The sequence below is a fragment of the Hyaena hyaena genome, unplaced genomic scaffold (assembly GCF_003009895.1).
Source record: "Hyaena hyaena isolate Hyena2069 unplaced genomic scaffold, ASM300989v1 scaffold_521, whole genome shotgun sequence".
Classification (NCBI taxonomy): Eukaryota; Metazoa; Chordata; class Mammalia; order Carnivora; family Hyaenidae; genus Hyaena; species Hyaena hyaena.
The window spans coordinates 538,355-560,746 of NW_024081153.1; the positions used below are offsets into that span (position 1 = coordinate 538,355).

The 22,392-nt window shown below is 39.9% G+C and overlaps 1 protein-coding gene across 1 annotated transcript in view; it reads left to right on the forward strand.

The window, feature by feature from the left end:
- The window catches only part of PATJ (PATJ crumbs cell polarity complex component), a 358,255-nt gene that overhangs the window by 305,613 nt on the left and 30,250 nt on the right, over positions 1-22,392 (forward strand). The window contains exons 35-38 of the mRNA XM_039255282.1: positions 7,788-7,871; positions 13,644-13,837; positions 16,402-16,549; positions 17,632-17,728. Of these exons, the coding sequence (XP_039111213.1) occupies positions 7,788-7,871; positions 13,644-13,837; positions 16,402-16,549; positions 17,632-17,728 (523 nt within the window). The remainder of the gene's footprint in view (positions 1-7,787; positions 7,872-13,643; positions 13,838-16,401; positions 16,550-17,631; positions 17,729-22,392) is intronic.

A 22,392-nucleotide genomic window follows, 5' to 3' on the forward strand; every position in this document is an offset into this window, starting at 1 on the left:
ATCTACATCTGTTTCGAGGTAGAAGTGAACGTAGTGTTGATTTGCACCGCACTGGACTGAGTATTTTACTACCCCTGCTATATTATCACCCCTTGTTGGTTTGGCCTTCCTGCTGAGAAAGTCATCTACTAAATGGAAAGACAGGTCTATATGATTTCTGAACCGTGACAACGCTAGAGGGGAACTCCATTAAATGATGTGTAAAAGGAGCGTTACTCCTTTAAGACCACGGATCTGAACAGTGGTTTCTTCCAGACAAAAATAATGCCCATTTTCTATAAAATCTTTTTAATCTTTCTTTTGGTTCTTATGGGTCTTTCTTTTAGGAGGGATTTTTCCCATAAAGCAAGGAAATAAGACATGACACTCTTTAGGGATCACTGGTAATATGTTTTCCACCTAAATGTGAAATTTAATGTGAAGTTTTTCTGTAGTTAAAATGCCACCCAGGATTATTTTAAGGGAAATAGGGGCAGGGGTTTTATGAGTATGAAAGATTGGGTTTAATTCTAGAGTGATCCAAATTAAGTATGTCACACCTACAAATAGTAAAATTAAGCCATATATACATGGCCCTTTATAGTAATATCTAACACATAATTCTTTATCAAAGTTTTATTCTAAAATGCTTATTAGAACAATCCACTGAACTTTTAGAAATGTAATCTACAAAATCTCATTCTAAGGAAATAGTTCACCCACACAAGGGTGCTTATTGATATTCTTCAGTCCACTGGAGACCCTTAGTTAATTTTTCTAACACATGGCTTCTTTAAGTGTTATGGGCCTATTGTGACAATAATAAAATTGCCTTTTGCTGAATGATTGGTATGTTTATGAGTTACTTTATCTACTTGTTGGCAGATTGAACAGTAAAGAAAATGGTAATGGATGGGCTGACGTGTCTGATGACTTTGACTATAAGGATACATTACTACATGTTATAAAATTCTTCTCCAGCAATGCAACATTTACATGCCCCTGGAGGAGTTTGTGATTTTTGTGGGGATCAGTGATAATTAAGTCCCATGTACTTGGCTCTGTTAAATTGCTCTTTGAACTAAAGTAAATCCTTTAGAATTCACATGGACCTAATATCCATGTGTGATAGGTATTTGGGTTGTATGTCACTAATATTTTGCCATCAGAAGCTTGGATGGGATTAAAAAAAAAAAAAAAAAAGAGCTTGACTAGGTAGGGTAAGATTATGGCATACCCTACTACCAGCCTCTTTCTGGGTCATTTTGATGCCTCTTTCTATCTCCAACCAATTTCATGGTAATCATTTAGCAAATATTTGCTCAAGGCCCACTCTGGGCTCGGCATTAGGATACAAAGAAAAGTTGGAAGGAGCCCCCCTTCTGGAAGAGTTCCACCAAGACTAGGAGGTAATACAGGACCTAGATCCATGAAGAAGCTATTGTGATACTAATAAGTTCAATAATACAAGAGGGTATAGTAGTGACCCACAAGAAGGTTGATCAACCTTGTAAGAGGTGCCAAAAGAGGTGCCATTTAGCTGGCTCAAGTAGAATTTCATGAGAAAAGGGGGCAATAGATAAAAGAGACCATGCCTTCAAGCCTTTGGTGCCTTTTTACTTTACAAATATAGATGCATAGACTCTCTATTTTAAAATATGCAAGAAACTGAGGGCGCCTTGGTGGCTCAGTCAGTTAAGGATCCGACTCTTGATTTCAGCTCAGGTCATGATCTCATGGTTCATGGGATCAAGCCCCACATCAGGCTCTACACTGACAGCATGGAGCCTGCTTGGGACTCTCTCCCTCCCTCTCTCTCTCTGCCCCTCCCCTGCTTGCATGTTATCTCTCTCTCTCAAAATAAATAAACATTTTTTTTTAAAGCACACAAGAAACTTAATAGTACTTGTTTCTAGTTAGGGATGTATGGTGGCTGAAAGACAGGTGCAGAGAGAACCTTTTCAGTATACTATTTTGAAACTAGTACCATGTGTGCATATTTTATCTGGGAAATAAAATATGTTTCCCTTATCTGGGAAACACAAATATGTTTCCTTTTAAGAATGGAGACATAATGACAGTGGTCCCTTAAACAGTATGTTAAATTTACTAGCCAGCTACTTCTTCCTGGGTGTCTATTTTTTAAATGTTATTCCTAACATCCAGAGCCTGATGCAGGGCTCCAAACTATGAACTGTGAGATCATGACCTGAGCCAAAGTCAGACGCTTAACTGACTGAGCCACCTAGGAGCCTCAAGAGAGAAGTTTTTAAGCAGAGGACTTTTCCTACATCTCTGAAATTCTACCTGACCCCTCTGATTAGGGAAAACACAAAATCTGAGAGATTCTCCAACTCACTGATCAAATTTTTTCTTGGGTGTAGAGTTGGCAAGTCAAATGAGTAATTTAGAGTGTCCAGAGAAAAATTGTTGGTCTTGTCTCAGGCAGTAAATAAACAGACCATCTTACTTAAATTTCTGTTGTCACAGTGAAAATCACAACTACCAAGAGAAGATTAGTTTCTGATTATAGGTCAGTCTTGGTCATCTATAAATGATTCTTAAGTCTGCCATTAATCAAGAAACAATAATCTGTTTTTTTAGACTGAACATTTTTTATTTTATTTGTTTTTTTTAGAGCATGAGAAGGGCAGAGGGATAGAGAGAAAGAAAGAGAATCTTAAGCAGGCTCCACACTCAGTGCAGAGCCTGATGTGGGGCTCGATCCCATGACCCTGAGTTCATGACCTGAGCCAAAATCAAGAGTTGGATGCTCAACCTACTGAGCTACCCAGGTGCCCTGAACAACTTTTTATTTTAAACATGAATATATCACTTGTATATAATTTCTTTTATATCTGCTCCTGTAGAAAAAAAAATCATTCACTGAATAATATGGGTGCACAGAAAGAGGATGGAAAAAATGAAAGAAGGAAAGAGATAAGAACAACAAATGGAATTAAGAGAGTGATAGGGGCTTCTGGGTGGTTCGGTCAGTTGAGCGTCCAACTTTGGCCTAGGTCATGATCTCACGGTTCATGAGTTCGAGCCCCACATAGGGTTCTGTGCTGACAGCTCAGAGCCTGGAGCCTGCTTCAGATTCTGTGTTTCCCTCTCTCTCTCTGCCCCTCCACAGCTTGTGCTGTGTCTCTATGTCTCTCAAAAATAAATAAAAACATTAAAAAGAAAAGGAGAGAGAGACTCCATGTTGGGTTGGATAGAGTTCCTAACCATCATGCTTTGTGTAGCACAAATCCCTAATCAAGTACCAGCACTAGCAAGTGAGGTCCATAGATCATCACCCCACTTCATTAAGACAAAGGCTTCAATTTTCACTTCCACAGTTGTCTTTTTGTTCACTGTCTATAAAATGATCAGCCCATGCCCTCAAGGTTTTTACTGTGGAGTTAGAGACAGTATTTCAACAGAATTGATGCCATATGGAAAATCCCAAGTTAGCTTTTATACAAGTGCAAAATAAAATATCCAAAACAGATGAGATGCTTGCAATAGTGGTAGGAACACAGGCTTTGGTGTTAAACAGTCCCAGGTTGGAATTTGATCTTTCCTACTTAGAAGCTGCAAAACCTGGTCAAGTCTGAATGCTTCTCAGCCTCCATATCCCCAATTGTAAATGAGACTGATAAAACCGCACTTGCTTCATCATTACGAGGATTGAATGGCACAAATGAGAAGCATGCAGCACCTTCGGCCCAGGGGTGTTAAGTAAATGAGATGTTCCCACTTCCTTACTATGTGCTGGCCTTGTACATAAAGCTTTATGTGTACATAGTATTGTTAAAACCATATAAACATGAGGAAGCTGAGGCCTAGAGAGGTTACCAGTCTTCCCAAGGACTCAGCCAGAAGTAGCAGGGCCATAATTTGGACTAGGAAATCTGACTCCAGAGGCCTAGCTCTCTGTCTCTACAGCCTCTCCTCAGCGTGAACCAGTAACCCACCCCCAGGGAAATGATGAATAGCTGGCTTCCGGAAAAGATGAGTTTTAGAAGTCATCGGTATTGGTAGACAGAGTCGCTGAGGTATTCTAGGGTGAAGGAATGTTATTTAAACATGCAGAGATAGGAGTGGAAGAGAAGGCACTCAGAACTGTGCCAACAAGCAGTTTTGCTGGCACAGCTCAAGAGCATTAAAATGTAAGAGGATATACAACGAAGAGATAAGAATCATGTGTATAATCAACTCCAAATTTTTTACTTAAAACAATAAACAGCAGTCTTTCATTGGTGACCGATTATTTCATCTAGTCCCAATTTTTTCAAAGTAAGAAAGAAGTAAAAACTTTTTGTGGCCTTGTCAAATAGATGCCTAAAACAGCTCAATGCAGTATGCGTTTTTATTATTCTGTCCTACCTTATCAACGATGTAAGTTGTAGAAAATAAATCCACTTTTCTTTTCGGTTCACCAGCCCACCTTTCTAATTTAGCTGTTGGCCCCCACCTCTCACATCTAGCACCCTCCGTTAGTGCAGCTGACCAGAACCATAACTTCACAACACAGTTTCAGCGCACAGGGCACATGGTAAGAAATGTGACCTTTTTCTATTGATAGGTTAGCGTGTCTAATGTTTTCTTGTATTTTCACTGATAACTTTAAGAGAAATCACAGCAGTCGTCAAGGAAAAGGGAAAATATAATGGGGAGTTTTTCACACAGACTCATGGACAAAACAGAACATTGGCATGGAGTTCAGCATTTGAGAAATAGTATATTTCTTTTATGTATAAGATTCACTATGGGGCGCCTCAGTGACTCAGCCAGTTAAGCATCCAACTCTATTTCACCTCAGGTCATGATTACATGGTTCATGAGTTTGAACCCCATGCTTGCTCTGACAGCATGGAGCCTGCTTAGAATTCTCTGTCTCTCTCTCTCTGCCCTTTCTCTGCTTACACACCGCTCTCTCTTGCGTGCACTCTCTGTCTCTCTCAAATAAATAAATAAACTTAAAAAAGAGAGAGAGTTTACTGAACACCAGAAAGTACTGAAGAGTTCTTAATTCAGGCTACTTTTTTTTAAATGTTTGTTTATTTATTTGAAAGAGACAGAGAGACAGAATGCAAGCAGGGGAAGGGCAGAGAGAGAGAGAGGGAGACACAGAATCTGAAGCAGGCTCCAGGCTCTGAGCTGTCAGCACAGAGCCCATTTTGGGGCTTGAACCCACAAACTGTGAGATCATGACCTGAGCCAGAGTCCGACACTCAACCGACTAGGCCACCCGGGCACCCCTGGGCTACTTTTATGGAATAAAAACTACATTTGATCTTTTTCTTCCTTTTAAGTATAAATGAAGCGAAACTTCCCATTTAACTTTTCTAATGTTGCAAAATTAAAGAAGTTTATGCTGGAAGTTAAGCTATATAAAAACCACATTAGTAGGAGTTCCATCTGATTCTCCCAGTCCAATGAAGGAAGGGTGTTTGGCCTCCAAACTTGGACCAGCATGACGCAGGACATTACCAGGAGCTTACATTAGCTTCTCCCTGCACCGCTTTCGTAAAACTGTCATCTTGGCAGTGTTGCTGGGACCACCTGAAGCCACTGACCTACCGTGTTTCCACAAAGCCATTCCCTTGAAACAGTTCAGAGAAACCAACTCTTGGCAGTGTAGACACTCCCTGTGTCTGGAAATTTCATAAACCAGAGTTAAAGCAAAGAATGCTCTAAAATCTGTTGCCGATACAGAATCTGCAATGTAAATCATCTGGATTAGGGAACCTCTACTGTCTTCTGGAAGCTGCCTCTCTAATGGCTCTAATAAAGAATGTTTTCAGGGGTGTCTGGGTGGCTCAGTCGGTTAAGCGTCCGACTTCGGCTCAGGTCATGATCTCAAGGTTTGTGGATTCGAGCCCCATGTCAGGCTCCATGCTGACAGCCAGCTCAGAGCCTGGAGCCTGTTTCAGATTCTGTTTCCCTCTCTCTCTGACCCTCCCCTGCTCATGCTCTCTCTCTCTCTCTCTCTCAGAAATAAATAAAGCATTAAAAAAAATTTTTTTAAATAATGTTTTCAGAAGCATGTGGTGATAAAATGAAAGTAATGAAAAAGATATTTGGAATCCAGTTGAGTCATCTGATTGTAGAACCTCTTAATATTTTCTTACGTTGCTTCGCTACTCCTGAATTTGCATAAGAACCTTTTTATGTATTTACTTATTTATTTAAGAAAGTAGATTTGGTTTGGATCTTTTTTTCTTGTCTTGTTTGTTATACTTGTGCAAGAAATATTTCTTTATGTTTGGCTTCATGTCAATTTAATTCTGATTCTGAGGTTCCACACTTCTGGACTAAGGCAGAATCAACCTCCGTCATTTCGGAGGCTCCTCGAGCTCTCAGGGTTCTGGCTTCCTCACAGAGCTCCCAGACATCATTGGTAGGCCCTGGACACAATCATCCGTCCACCCAGCAGTCATCAAGCCCATCTTACCCAAGCCTGCATGACCTCAAGTCTAGAAATCCTGCTGCTTCCAAGCCCCAGTGCTTGAGACACAGGCCTCCTTTCAAGGTGGGATCCATTGTGTGTGGCATCTGTCAACCTTGACCATTGCTTGCAGGGTCTTGCAAGCCAGTGTGTGTGCTGGGGATGGTGCGGAACAGCGGGGCACTGGGCAATGCAGGGCTCAGATCCGCACTTCTCATGGGACCCACAGATCTCTGTTTCTAGTCTCCATGCAGAAGCTCTTTTCCTTTCCCAGCAGCCCTCCAAGACACCTGGCATGATCCTTCCAGCATCTTATTGTTCAGGCCCTTCAGTTTGATAAGCAACAGAAAGAGCCAATGGCTTCTGGCTGCTTTAGTTTTCAGCTCCATAAAAACCCCCTACTTCACGTGAGTGGTGAAAGTTGTATGAACATATTCAATTGAATATTTTAAAAGTAGTCTCACCAAAATATTTGTACATATAATAGAAACATTTGGGCGTAGAGATGTACATTGTCTGCAAGGATCCTTAGGAAACTGTTGATGGTGATTATCTCTGGGGAGTGAGACGGAGGGGCCGACCAAAGAGGCAGTTTCTTTCTGTGGTTTACTACACCCTGTGGTAATGCTTGAGTTCTTTACATTGGTATGTGCTATTTTTATGATGATTAAAATTTAAGGTTATTAATTTGAAAAGATGGGAATTTTTGTTTTGATTCATTACCCGTGAAATACTTTCCTCAGCCTAAGCTTACCTAGCTTAGGTATTGTCCTGATTTTATGGCTCAGAATGGTAAGTTCAGGAGTTAATTTGCCCAAGATTACACAATGGGGGGTCTGAATTGGAACCCACGGCTGTCTTACACTTAGGTTCATGAACGCCCTTTCACCTGCCCCATGCTTCATTGTCCAGGGTCATTTCATTCCACTTAAGTTCTTTTCTTTCACTGCCCAAGTAATGAGGCCTAACAGACCCCATGCATCAGACCACACATCTATGCCAAACCCTTGAATACTAATAAATACTTGAAACCATGTTTCAAAATATACCATAAAATGTAAATAAGAATGACACACAGTTCACTTCAAGTTCATACACAGCAGCAATGTACAGGTTAACAGTAAAACATGGGGAAGTTTACCTTGAAATATTAGACAAAGCCAGTTCTAAAGGAATGAAATAAGAAACTTAGGAAAAATTAATTATACCTTGGAATATATTGTAACTGTGTATTTTATTTACCTTTAGGTCCCATAAAATATGACACTATTAGCAAATGGCACTTTACGGGTCACTGCCTATGGTTTGGTTGTTTGTGTAAGGAAGCATTTACGGTTGTTGAAAATTAATAAGAATTTGATTTTTCTAGGATGCTATAGTTATACATGAAGTCTATGAAGAAGGGGCAGCGGCCAGAGACGGAAGACTTTGGGCTGGTGACCAGATATTAGAGGTATAAGTCTATGAGTTTCATTTAATACTAGCAGATACAGTTTCTTACTGACCTTGATCCACAAAGTATTTACTCACTGTCTTGTACTCCACTTTATCCTCACTTATTTCTCCCCCATTAAGCAAAACATGTACCTTATTCTTTTTTTCTTTTTTTAATGTACAATGAGCAACTATCATCAGAATTGTGGCAGACATCAATCTAAATCTATGGAAACTTTTTGTAATTAAAGCAAAAGGTACAACCTATAGTTCTATAGTCTTAATGTCAAATGAGAGTGCATACATAGTATTGCAATTCGACTTGTTTTGCCTCTTCCTTAAACCTATCTAAATGCTCTCCTAAAAACAGACATATGCAAAAACATGGACAGCCAATGTTTTAAAGACTTCAGTGCTGTTTTAAGTATTGTTTTCTTACTCCTAATAAATCATTAAGTAAAATGCTTTCCGCTTTTATTTTCTAGTTGGTGAAAATGTAGAATCTTCTCCCTTTAGGTTGTACATGATACTTATTAATAAGTTGAAATGTTTAACTTGCCTCTTTCAAATGGATTCTAAATTAGCAAAGGTGTTAAACCTTTTTTAAAAATGCCAACGCAGGCAAGTGTCCGAACTAAGGAACGGATGAATGACAGGTCAATGCCAGGCATTCTGGTAGGTGGAACGAAAGAGCTTTTTTGATGATGTGAAACCTTTAGGCAACATTTATTTCTTTCATTGGATGAATTTAATTGAATAGTTAACATTTTATGGTGGGCATGTGCATTTTTGCTTTGCAACTTTAATATAGCCCATTATGAATGACATCATAGAATTTTATTTCCCCTTTGGTGGTTCAAGCTTGCCTCCCAAGATGAAACCACAGATATAATTAAGGGCAGAAAATATAGGCAAGAAGGAGTTAAAGGAGAGGCAGGCTCACTGCAAATTAAATTCAGGGTTTCTCTGCAGACCTTTACTGTGCTTCATCATTGGATTAGGACATATTCCCAGTACATTCATTAAGGTACAAGTGTATGAGGTTAGAAAAATAAGCGAGGCCTCTTTGGGAATTGGCTTGACTGCTTTTGCATACAACACCATTTTTTAGTAGTCAGGAGTTTTGAGGGATTTTTTTTTCTCCCTAGGTTTTCTAATTAACTGGTGTTATCATAATTGGCTTTATAAAATGAATAGATTGAATATTCAAAAGAGTACAGATGTATACATGCCTAGATACATGATTTGTAAGCCCATGGATTATTCTATAATGGTCACTTGAAACTAAATCTAATCTGTGCAGCATTTTCTTGATTATAGTGATGATTGCATAGGTATGAATCACATAAATTCACAATATAAATGATATACCTTAAATATAGTTTATTTCATAACACTTATACTTCAGTAACAAAAACTTTTTTAGACCTATTTGTATTGGATAGATCTCATCTGTAGCTGTTCTCTTTCATATTCATGTACAAGTGAATACTCAGGATAGGTTAACATGAAGAAGGCAATTAAGTGGAAGGAAAAATTGAAAACTCAAACCATTTCCTGGCATCCAACTGAATTATATTACCCAATATGGATGGATGGTCTATACTTCTCATTAAAGATGACCAGGACATAATGTAACTGTGAGTCAACTAAAAAAAAAAAATTTTTTTTAATTGATCAGGAAATTTTACCCCATGCAGTAATCTAGTCAACAAGAGTATGTCATGCGTTTAGTTAAGAAGTAGCTGTTTTGGGGGGTGCCTGGGTAGCTCCTGTCAGTTAAGCATCCAACTTCAGCTCAGGTCATGATCTTGCAGTTTGTGAGTTCAAGCCCCACATCAGGCTCTGTGCTGAGAGCTTGGATCCTAGAGCCTACTTCAGATTCTGTCTCCCTCTCTCTCTGCCCCTTCTCTGCTCACGCTCTGTCTCTGTCTCTCAAAAGGAATAAATAAACTTTTTTTTTTTTTTTTTTTTAAAAAAAGGTAGCTGTTTGGGGATGCCTGGGTGACTCAGGCAATTAAGTATACAACTTCAGCTCAGGTCATGATCTCATGGTTTGTGGATTTGAGCCCTGCATCAGGCTCTATGCTGACAGCTCAGAGCCTGGAGCCTGCTTCAGGTTCTGTGTCTCCCTCTCTCTTTGCCCTTCCCTCAATCACACTCTGTCTTTCTCAAAAATAAATAAAATTTTTTTTTAAATTAAAAAAAAAAAGAAGCTCTTTGGTGAAGTCATGTCATGTTTCCTTTCAAAGCAGCTTTAGACTCCACATTTGGACTTGGGCTAGTTGTGGTTGATGTGTACAGATGCATAATAATGCATAATCAGCCTGCGGCCTGCAGGTTTGCCTTGAGAAGACAGGCCAGCCTTGGAGGTACATTTCAAGACCATGAACCAAGACCACTGTACGTCAGTGCTTTCCAGACAATGGCCTTTCCGCTTATGAGAGTCCTCTACCTTGTCAGTTGGCCTTTCATGATTTTAATTCTATCCTCATGTTAAAATTAGGACAAGCCATGGGGCACCTGGCTGGCTCAGTCGGAAGAAAATGCCACTCTTGAATTTGGGGTCGTGGGTTTGAACCCCACGTTGAGCATAGAGATTAGTTTTTTAAAAATTGGGACAAGCTGGGTTTTGCTTACAAAGATATAATCCAGCATTTTTTAGTGTGGCAAGATTTATGATTCTATAATTAGCATGAACTGTCTTCTTTCTGATTCTCCTTTTAGAGTCCCTCATCCTACCCTAATTCTACCTCCATTATCCTCCTCTATTTTTGTGCAGGTGGGAGCAGAAAAAGCAGAGGTCTAATGCCTGGTTTTCCCTGTGGAATAAAATAGTGCTCCCTAGTTTGGTTCTTCTTTCCCGCTAAAGCAGTGGTTCCCCTACTTCCTTGTCCTGCCCAAGAAATGTGATACTCTCCCCTGGACAACTGGGGCCTCCTATGGCTCTCTGTCTCAAGTAAGGAGGCCAGCAATTACCACCCCTGCCCCTCTACAATCGATGCTCTAAATAATGCATATAGTGCTTCTGTAAGGCACTTAAGGCAATACATCACTCCACAATATTCGAGCTACACAGCGATATTTCTCTTATGATTACTGGTGCATTTAATGGTGCCTCGTGATAAGCAGAGGAGGAAATGAAAACTATGAACTTGGAGCAGATGTCTTGGATTTGAGCAGTCATCTTAATGCTAGAATTTAGTATAAATTGCTTTTATTATATTAGTTTCATGACAGTGCTTTTTATTGAAACTATAATTGTTAGGGCCTTTCAAAAGCTCTTTTAGAGGCTTAAGAGAATTCACCTGAAGTCCACGGAAGTAACTATTTTGCAGTTGAATAACAGAGGTGGTCTGGTGTGCCATCTATTGGAATACAGGAAAATAATCAGGTCAGACCACATTTTCTAGAGACATTGTTTTTTCCCTTTGTCCTGTGGATTTACCTCACAAACAGTAAGAATCCAGTCATGGGCCTAAAGTAACAGTGGATGCTGGCACTGACTGAAAACCACCCTGACTGGGGTTCCTTCGATTCCTTATAAAATACCAACTTCTAGCTTACATTCCACTTAACAGTGTACCAAGTCCTGTGCTGAATGCATTAGAGGGTTTATTTCACTCCATCCTCACAACACTAAGTAGATACTATCTCCAATTCATAAATGACCCAGTTGAAGCTTAGCTTGACTTATATAAGTTTTCACAAAGTAAGTTAGAATCAGCGCTCAAACTGAAGTCTCTCTGTATCTAAAACCCATACTTAACTGCTATTTGAGGTGTTGTTTTTGTTTTTGTTTTTGCTTTCATTATTATTTTTTAAAGTAAGCTTGGGGCGCATGGGTGGCTTAGTCGGTTAAGCGTCCGACTTTCGCTTAGGTCATGATCTCGCGGTTCGTGGGTTCGAGCCCCGCGTCGGGCTCTGTGCTGACTGCCAGCTCAGAGCCTGGAGCTAGTTTCAGAGTCTGTGACTCCCTCTCTCTCTGACCCTCCCCTGCTCACGCTGTCTCTCTCTCTCTCTCTTCTAGAAATAAATAAAACATTTAAAAAATAAATAAATAAATAAAGTAAGCTCTATGCCCAGTGTGGGGTTTGAACTCATGACCCTGAGATCAGGAGTTGCATGCTTGGGGCACCTGGCTGGCTCAGTCAGAGGAGCGTGCAACTCTTGATCTCAGGGTCGTGAGTTTGAGCCCCATATAGGGTGTAAAGATTATTTAAATAAATAAAACTTTAAGAAAAAAAGAAGAGTGCTCTGCCAACTAGAGCCTTCTAGGCACCCCTTAACCACTGGTTATAGTTAATCTAAGTGAGAACACAAACCCAAGTTATACCAGAAAAGAAAAAGCAGCTTGAAAATTAGGCTTAGAAGCATTTTTCTGGCTTATAGAATCAGCTTTAAATAATTGCTCAAAACCCACCTTCTCGAAGAAGGGTCCATTGCTCTCTTCTCCCTCTCTGTAACCACTCTTTAAGCCACAAGTCACGAGTCTTTGGAATGTTAGAATTGGAAAAGCCTGAGACCATCCCTCACTGTACAGATGAAGGAATGGAGGACCAGAGATAAGCTTAACTTGCCCAGGACACACAGGGATGGACGAGAACATGGAGTAGAAGCAGCATCTTGAGGGAACTCTTCCATTCTGTCATCCCCCTACCCTCTAGCCCACCCCTGGCCATGACCTGAGCCTAGTCTTCCCTTTGTATCTCTTCCTAGCTCTGACCTTGAGGGAGTGATTTATGATTCCCTTTGAGTCTTTGTCCTTTCTTCCCCTCAATTTCTCCTTTTTGTTAAGTCCACTAATCTGCATCAGTACTTGACTTTCTCTGTGGCAGGGATCAAATAAACTCATTCTAAGAGTACATTGAAGCACAATGGTATAGAGACTAAGGATGGGAAGATAGTCTGGATTCAAACCATGACTCCTGTACCTGCTAGCTGTGTAACCTGGGTCAGTTCTCTTTCGCCTCTCCGTGACTTACTTTCCTCATCTGTAAAATGGTAATGGTACCCATTTCAGAGAGTTAGTATAAGGATTAAGTGAGTAAATATTTATAAAGGGCTAATACACAAGCACTACACAAACATTTGTTAAGTAAAAAATACATTAGCTATGATCTCCATTTAGCAGACAAGGAAACAGAGACTTACTGAGAGCCCACAACTTGTCCAAATTCACATGATTTGCCAGGAGTAGAGCCATCACTTTACTCAGTGCTGTTTCCAGTACAATTTGCTTCTAATTCATGGTCCTATTTGTGCTTGCTCAGATCCAGGTTCAGAAGGGTATACTTCAGGGGGGTTTGACACTGTCAGAAATACTGGTCTCTCATTTTTTTTTCCAACTTATTCTAAAGAACTTGTAATGTTTGTAATTAAGAGTAAAGATGTCAAATTCAATAAGCAAACTGAGTCTTAAAATTGCTGACCAAACACTAATGTTTATTTCCCTTTTGACCTCAATTAAATGAGCCAGTTAGTCCCTTCCACCCCTCCTGCTCCCTCTCACCCTCCCTCCCCAACTACGTTGATTCCGTAGGAAAGCTCACAGCTTTGCAAAACAGCATTATTGTGTGTCCTGAGCACCCTCTGTGCTTTTGGGATGGGAGAAGATAAGGGCTACCTCCTTTATACATGAAGCAGCTACTACTGCTAGTAGTCACTGCCTGCCTTGGGGATGGCTGGAGATTTCTAGAGGTTTGTCACTGGTTGGATTAAAGAACTCCAGATGGAGCAGGCATGGAGGTCTGTGCCATCAGCAGCCCATCTCGGATGTCCATTGTTGCAGGTTAACGGGATTGACCTGAGGAGCGCCAGCCATGAAGAAGCCATCACAGCCCTGAGGCAGACCCCCCAGAAGGTGCGGCTGGTGGTGTATAGGGATGAGGCACACTACAGGGACGAGGAGAACCTGGAGATTTTCCCAGTGGATCTGCAGAAAAAGGCTGGTCGAGGTCTTGGCCTGAGCATTGTTGGGAAACGGTAAGGAAATACTGTGCAAGTTAGGACAGATTAGCCTTTCCCTACAGAGCTCTAGGGAGCCTACAAACACCGAAAGATAAAGTCTCGTGTAAACTAATGATATGGTTTCTAAAACCAACCTATTTATAAATATTAGAATGACATCGGTCATATCTCTGAGCAAGACCTTACCTCCGCCCCCAAAAAAAGTGTGCCCTATGAAGATAGAATCTGAAGCCCAATCAACTGAGACTGTATTTGTTCCCATATAGAGTAAGAAGAGACTCAAAAAGGTTTTTACACTTGGGAGTCACTTAGATCTGAGGTTTTCATACCCGAGAAATAGCTAATATCAAGAGATAGGCTTTTACAGAGTTGGGTTAAGAAAATTCCAGGGCGCCTGAGTGGCTCAGTCAGTTAAGTGTCTGCCTTCAGCTCAGGTCATGATTTCACGATTTTTGGGTTCGAGCCCCACATCAGGCTTTGCACTGACAGTGTAGAGCCTGCTTTGGGATTCTCTCTCCCTCCCTCTCTGCCCCTCCCCTGCTTGGGCTCTCTCTCTCTCTCTCAGAGTGAATAAACTTAAAAATTAAAGAAAAAATTCCTCTGCCATGGAGTACCATGTTAATCATATACTGTTAACCACATCTAGTTGGCGAGTTTCAAAAACTAGCCAAATACGTGTAGTTGAAAGACAAATTCTTCATGACAGTAGTTTTCATTAAGAAAGATATCCCCAAAATGTAACTTCCACCAAAAATGTGGGTAGATCCTGTTGGCTAGACTTTTCATTTGAAGTCTATGCCACTTACCCATATGATGGGCATTATAGAATGTCAGTAGATTAACATGATTACTTGCTGTGTATTCCACCAGGGCTGCAAGATTGCCAGGTGATGCCCCAATATGGCCTTAAATGGTTATCAACAATCATCTTAGGGAGCATTGAAGCTGGTTTTATATATATTACATCCTGTGCCCTCAAAGACCTCTGATGGCTAGCCCAGTGCTTTTTTTCCATCAGTCCAAGCTATTATTAAAATGAAAATATTAGACAGTTTTTGAGAGCACTGATTTCATGCCAAGTACTGTGCTGTCCTGATCTCATTCTTCAGCACTGTTAAATCATCACTCTGAAAATGCATTACAAATCAAAAAAAGCTGAGACTCCTATTTCTAAAGAAATTCACTGCATACCTGGGCGCAGAGCACCTGACAGAGCCCATGTTGAAGTTTGCTTGCCTATGACACATACATAAGCCTGGCGAGATTTCACTTAGAGTAATGGTTTTTACTTTATTGTCTCATAGTGGATTGATAAAACCACCTTCCTACAACACTAGTATTTCAGATTGAGTCTGTAAGGAACATTCACATTCCTTGGCCCAAAAAGTTCCATTGTAAAGGATCAGGTGTATAAGCTCTCCAATTCGTTGACTTAGCAATTCCACAACTAGAAGTATATCCTAACAGTATTCTTGTAGATATGTACCCCATTGCCCATTGTTTGCAATAGCTAGTGAAGGATGATAATCTCTATATATTTTTGTCACTAGTTTACTCATCATGAAATTAAGGAACCTCTGCAAATCGTATACAGCCTTAAAAAACAATGAGGAAGCCCCAGGTGCTTTCTCCACTTTTTAACCTCTTGCATTTGAGACTTACAAATTTATTTACTCCTCATATAAATAATGATAATTAAAACCTTAATAAAGACAGGAAAAGGGAGAGTGATAAAGTAGAAAAAGATCAGATACTAATAAGTGAGCTAATCTATAAGGAGATGGCTTGTGCGTTTAAAGAGTACTTAACTCTAGGGGCACCTGGGTGGCTCAGTTGGTTAAGTGCCCGACTTTAGCTCAGGTCATGATCTCACAGTTCATGAGTTCAACTCCACATCAGGCTCTATGCTGACAGTGTGGAGCCTGGAGCCTGCAGCCTGCTTTAGATTCTATATTTCCCTGTCTCTCTGCCCCTCCCCTGCTTGTTCTCTCTATCTCTAAAAAGTAAAGATTAAAAAAAATTTTTTTTAAGAGTTCTATACTTTTTAAAGTGAATTTCCGGGGCGCCTGGGTGGCTTAGTCGGTTAAGCGTCCGACTTTCGCTTAGGTCATGATCTTGTGGTTCGCGGGTTCGAGCCCCGCGTCGGGCTCTGTGCTGACTGCCAGCTCAGAGCCTGGAGCCTATTTCGGAGTCTGTGTCTCCCTCTCTCTCTGACCCTCCCCTGTTCACGCTGTCTCTCTCTCTCCTAGAAATAAATAAAAAATATATTAAAAAAATAAAAAATAAAGTGAATTTCCATTTCATTTCACTAAGATTATCCTCTTACAGAAATGATGCGCTTGGGCCAATAAAAATGAATTTTACAGTGGGCAGCATAAATAGATATAAACTATTTAAGAGGCAAACACTCTGAGGTTTATCATTTGGGAAGTTAGTGGGTATAATTGGATGAGACAGCTTTCTAGGACCATTCCTCCAAGCTTTAGGATTTAGTGAAACTGTGTAGAATGTCAGTAATCTCAGACTTACTAAAGAAATACTAAATTGTGCCATTACCCACTGCTCTATGGTATTCACAGAAACGGAAGTGGAGTGTTTATTTCTGACATCGTGAAAGGTGGAGCCGCAGACCTTGATAGGAGATTGATTCAGGGAGATCAGATCTTATCTGTGAATGGGGAGGACATGAGAAATGCCTCACAGGAGACAGTGGCCACTGTCCTCAAGGTGAGTCCCCAGGCTGCTTTCTGCCTGGCTGGTCTAACTCAAGTCCGGGGGGGACAGTTCTAATCTAGCTTGGTTATAAAATGGGTTAGACTTTCTGCCAATTTGAGTTATAACTAGAGATCTAATCTCTGATTGCTTTAACCCATCATAAATAGCTTTACAAGAAAGCTGTTACAATAACTAACAGGACTGAGGAGAAGCCTCTTTGGGGAGGTTTTATACCTGTAAGAATCCAAGTATCCACAATTATCCTCAAGTGCATTAGATGGTATAAGTTCTCCTGGAATCACAAAATTCCTCTTCTCTCTCTAATGCTGTATTGTCATGAATTTACCCAATCCAGCTTTTATTGCTTGAGGGACCATTAAAGATGATCTAGACCAATTCCTCTGATTGACAAATGAAGTTTGAAAAAGTAGAGCAGCATGTCCAAGGTAACAAGGGTCTGCTTGAGTGGTTTTCTCACCATCCAAGCTGTTCTTCCCTGAAGTCATAGGAAAGCTAGGGTTCAGGATTCCTTTCCTTCCAAGTGTCTCTGCCACATGGACCCTAGCTTCCTGGGAAGAAATGGATTAATAAAAATTCCTGTAACTTCCCATTCAACTATAACCAGCTGCATCTTATGCTGTTTCACAAATAGCTGTGGAAGCTTTTGCAAAGACAAATGAACTTTGTTTATTTCAAATTCCTGATTTTCTAGTTTAGTCAACTTTCAGTTGTGACTTACGAGAGAAGTTATTTGTAGATTTTCTCTGTGTCTGATTTTTCTGTCTTCCTTTCACCTACTTTTCCTTAATTATGTCGCTGCTCATGAGTACTTTCATCAGAAGGGAAAAGGAAAAGAGGTGAATTGAAATGTATTCCTTTTACCATATTTTAAAAAGTCGTGAAGTAATGACATGAATACACCTGAGTTGGGAAATATTTGTTATTTTGTATGATTTTTTGATGACTGAGTTTCCTTTATGCCTGTAGCTTTCATCACCCATTTACAGTTGTTGGCTGCAGGGATGAATGGAAGCCCCACCGCAATAATTTAGAATATAGATGCTGTTTTTCACCTCTTGTCTTGTCTTCCCAAGTGTGCACAGGGGCTGGTGCAGCTAGAGATTGGAAGACTCCGAGCTGGTTCCTGGACCTCCGCAAGGAAGACGTCACAGAACAGTCAGGTTGTTGATGGCTCCCTGTCACACTGACTCACCTGTCCCCACTGAGAGAAAGTCCCCATTTCATAAGTGGTTGTTTGGAAATAATGTATAATATACAGCATATTCACAATATACCAAGTTCAGTACATTTTAATGTGTTTGAAATAAAAATGAAAGGTGGGATGGAAATTCATTAATCCCTAGATTTTTCTCTCCTTTATTGCCTGCCAGTGTTTTCTTAGAACTACTTTTCTCGTCCACTATTAGTTCTCTATTGCCTGTGCTTGCATGTACACAGCTGTGTTTATTTAAAAAAAAAAAAGAAACAAGCAACATCTGGTGGCAATTTGACCCTCATTAGCACAACATTGTTCTGTTCATTCAATTAAATATTGCTATAAAGTTAACTTGTGAATAGCCACTCACACATGCTGAGGGCAATTAATGGTATAGTCCTAAGAAAGCTAAGTGTGGGGGGTTATCCTATGAGAGAGAGGCCTTAATGAGTGACATTTTGTAGGTTAGCAAACATCTTATGTTTATTTGCAAAGCTGATGTAAGTGCCATTTTTTTTTTTTAACAAAGTATATTTCAAAGTTTTGGGGTTTTTTATTTTGTTTTCATTATAATGGCTGACAAAATCAAGATGGTAGACTATATGTTTAGTCCCATTTGGTAAGTAATGAAACTGTAGAAACCTACATGTGACCTCCAGTCCCTTTGTGGATTATAGGTGGGCCTTTGTCTTGGGGTTAAAACTTTGTCTTGAGTTTTGGTCCCCTCCCTGCTTGCCATAACCTCTCCTAGGCCTTTTTCAGAAGTCATTCTGAGTTTGTGGTTAGCACACAGGTGCTTCTGGAATGCTATGAACTGCTTCTTCTGCCTCATTGGTGTTAGAAAATGGGTGAAGAAAAATACCATTGTTCAGATAGAATCGCAGACTGGGTGTCTTGCCTTAGAGAATCTTCAAAGCAGTGAAACCCAATAAACATCATGTTAAGTTTAGAATATTTTATCTCTCATTTATGGCCTATGCAATGAGCAGGAAATATCATGTACTAAGACACAGCACTGCCGTGGGACTCCAGGAGTAAATGGTTGATAATGATTCTGAGCAAACTTGTATCAACAGTCTGCTGTTGCATCAGATGCAAAATAGTCATCTCAGCTTCTTCCTTAGTGGAAGATTCACTTGTTGAGTGATTTCACTAATGACTAATTCACTAATCTAGCAGAAGGTTAGATTATCCCTGAACAATCCCAGGGATAAAATTTTTCCTCCTTGGAGGGTATGGGAAGGTGCCATAAAGGAGGCCCCTTTGGGTCTCACTACAAAAGGAGTTTGATAGGTTGAAAAGAGGGAGAAGGTCACAGACAAATGGAATAACATATACAGAAGCACAAAGGGATACAAAATTCCAGTGCTGTAAGAAAAGTTTGAATTGAAGGATGACGTAGTAGGTAAAACTAGATTTCTGCCCTTGAGCATGTATAAGAATGTCTTAAGTGATTAATAAAGTTCACACTCAGGTTAAATACAGAGCTGACAAATTCAGAAGCTCTATTATTAAATGTCAATAAAACCATCATCACCATTTTTCTGATATATAAATGTGAGCTGTTCTATTTTGGAAACCTGTGACAAAGCATCGAACACTTTTATCTTACCTTCTGGAACAGAATTTTTACTTCAAAGGGTAGAAGTTTAACTCAATTTTAAGAAAAACAGTAAGTGTGTTTTATCCTCACTCGGTCCTTAAAATCTTGGCTTAGATTGTATGAGAAGCTGCAGTGATATTCGGCTAATTGGAAGAAGTCTTATGGCTGGTTGTGAAAAGGAATGTTCTCCACCATCATAAATTGAAGACCAGCCCATGACCCAGCTATAGAAAAAAAAAGACCCCATTCCCAAACCTGTTTGAAAGCAGTCAGGACTCTCCATAGGCACAGATTTCATTCTGGGCAATTATAAGATGAGGAGATAAATGTCTTCCTTTGAAAGCCAAGGAAAATTATAATTCATTGACTTGGCCTAGAGAAAGTAGCTTCATTAAGAGAGATCCTCCATCTTTGGGGTCACCAAGCCTCTTCTTTTATTTATTTACTTTTTTTTTTTTAAGAATAGAATTGAAAGTAGCTGAAGGACAGCTCATAGGAAATAAGACTTGATTAATAATTTAGAATTCACAAGTCTTCTTTTCAATGTTTATTTTTGAGAGAGAGCGTAAATGGGGGAGGAGCAGAGAGAGAGCAAGAGAGAGAATAGCAAGCAGGCTCCATGCTGGTAGCTGACACAGGGCTTGATCTCACAAACTGAGCTCATGACCTAAACCAAAATCAAGAGTCAGATGCTCGACCAACTGGGCCACCCACGTGCTCCAAGCTTTTTTTAAAATGTCTTTTCCCACCAACCAGAAGAGAGTATCTTTCCTCTGCAGAAGAGACTGTGTAATGGAAAAACACTTGAGAAATCTTTTCTTCAGGTAACTGAGGCAATACTACCAGGCACAGTTCATATTTATAAAGGCCTTGACAAACACCTTGCGCTAAGATGTTTTAGGCAAAAGTAATAAAATGCTGTACTTCCTCAGTTCTGAGTATTATCGTACTATTGATTTAAATCCTTTCAGGAAAAATATAAAAACACCCCTTTAAATATACATATCCATTGTGAAGTGTTTTGATGTCTATAACTTACTTTGAAACAAATTTTTAAAAATTGATGAATAGGGGTGCCTGGGTAGCTCAGCTGGTTGAGCATCTGACTTGATTTTGGCTCAGGTCATGATTTCAGGGTATGAGATCAAGCTCTGGGTCAAGCTCCATGCTTGGCATGGAGCCTGCTTAAGATTCTCTCTCTCCCCCTCTACCCCTCCCCACCACTCACACTCTCTCTCTCTAAATAAATAAAAATAAACTTACAAAAAATTATATTGGGGCTAGGTAGCTCAGTCAGTTAAGCATCCAACTTCTGCTCAGGTCATGATCTCACGGTTAGTGAGTTTGAGCCCCAAATCTGGCTTCACACTGGCAAAGCAGAGCCTGCTTAGGATTCTTGCTTTCCTCTCTCTCTGCCCCTCCCCTGCTCATGCTTTCTTTTTCTTTCTCAAAATAAAATTAAATAAATAAAACTTGAAAAAAATTTTTAAATAATTTAAAAAATTGATAGATAAAGGATATGTAATAAAGAAAATACAGCAAAATATTGACTGTGGAATTAAGTGGCATGCAAATTAATGTCTATAATTCACCTTTTCTGTATATTCTATGTTCTTTTAAGTATATTTTGAGAGAGAGTGCATGTACACATGTCCACACATGAGTGGAGAGAGGCAGAGAGAGAATCCCAAGTAGGCTTTGCCTGACAAGGGGCTCAATCTCACAACTGTGATAGCATGACCTAAGCTGAAATTAAGAGTAGGATACTTAACCAACTGAGCCACCCAGGCATCCTTATATATTTTCATATTTAAGGAATCTTAAAATATTGAACAACTTGCATGATGAAACTAGGAAAATGGATCAAATCATAACTTATATAATTTTGAAGCATAATCTTAAAATTTTGATAGAAGACCTTCTTTAAAAATTTTTTTTAATGTTTTTCTTATTTTGGGGACAGAGACAGAGCATGAATGGGGGAGGGGCAGAGAGAGAGAGAGGGAGACAAAAAAAGCAGGCTCCAGGTTCTGAGATGTCAGCATAGAGCCCGACGTAGGGCTCGAACCCACGAACCATGAGATCATGACCTGAGCCGAAGTTGGGCGCTTAACTGACTGAGCCACCCTGGCGCCCTGAAAACCTTCTGTATTCTTTTGGTTATATTATTTTCTTTTTATTTTTTTTCTTCTGTTATATTATTTTCTGCATTGCAAGGGTCCTCCATGGTGTATATGACTTTCATTGAATAGCCACTAACTCTACATGATGATTCATTATAGATCTCAAATATGTATTTAAATGAATAAAAGGATACTAATGGAAGTGTAACAAATTGGGCTGAATTACTACTGACACCAGGAAAATCTATGAGAAAAAAATTTTTAGCCCATTCCTAAAACAACATATTCCCTTGGTAATTTGCTGCTTTCTCCTTCAACTGAGGAGAAAATGTCTGTTAAGATTTTATTATAGTTGTTTTATGTTAAGATTTTATTATAGTTGTTTTAGCAAAATTGATCATGCAATTTGGGTAAGAAGGTAATAAATATTGACTGTAGACCCAAATGACACGTATAGTGCCATGAACTGATCATATATGTAAACACTATGTAACAACCTAGGAAAATTTCTGATATCATGTGGAGCAAGAAAAGCTTAAGTTATTACGTGGTTTCAGGGCAGCGGGGTGGCTCAGTCAGTTAAGTGTCCAACTCTTGATTTCAGCGCAAGTCACGATCTCATGTTGCATGGTTCAAGTCCTATATCACGCTCTGTACTGACAATGCAGACAGAGCTTGCTTGAGATTCTCTCTCCCTCTGTATATATAATTTTTTTAATGTTTTATTTATTTCTAGGAGAGAGAGAGACAGCGTGAGCGGGAGAGGGTCAGAGAGAGAGGGAGTCACAGACTCTGAAACAGGCTCCAGGCTCTGAGCTGGCAGTCAGCACAGAGCCCGACGCGGTGCTCGAACCCACGAACCGTGAGATCATGACCTAAGCGAAAGTCGGACGCTTAACCGACTAAGCCACCC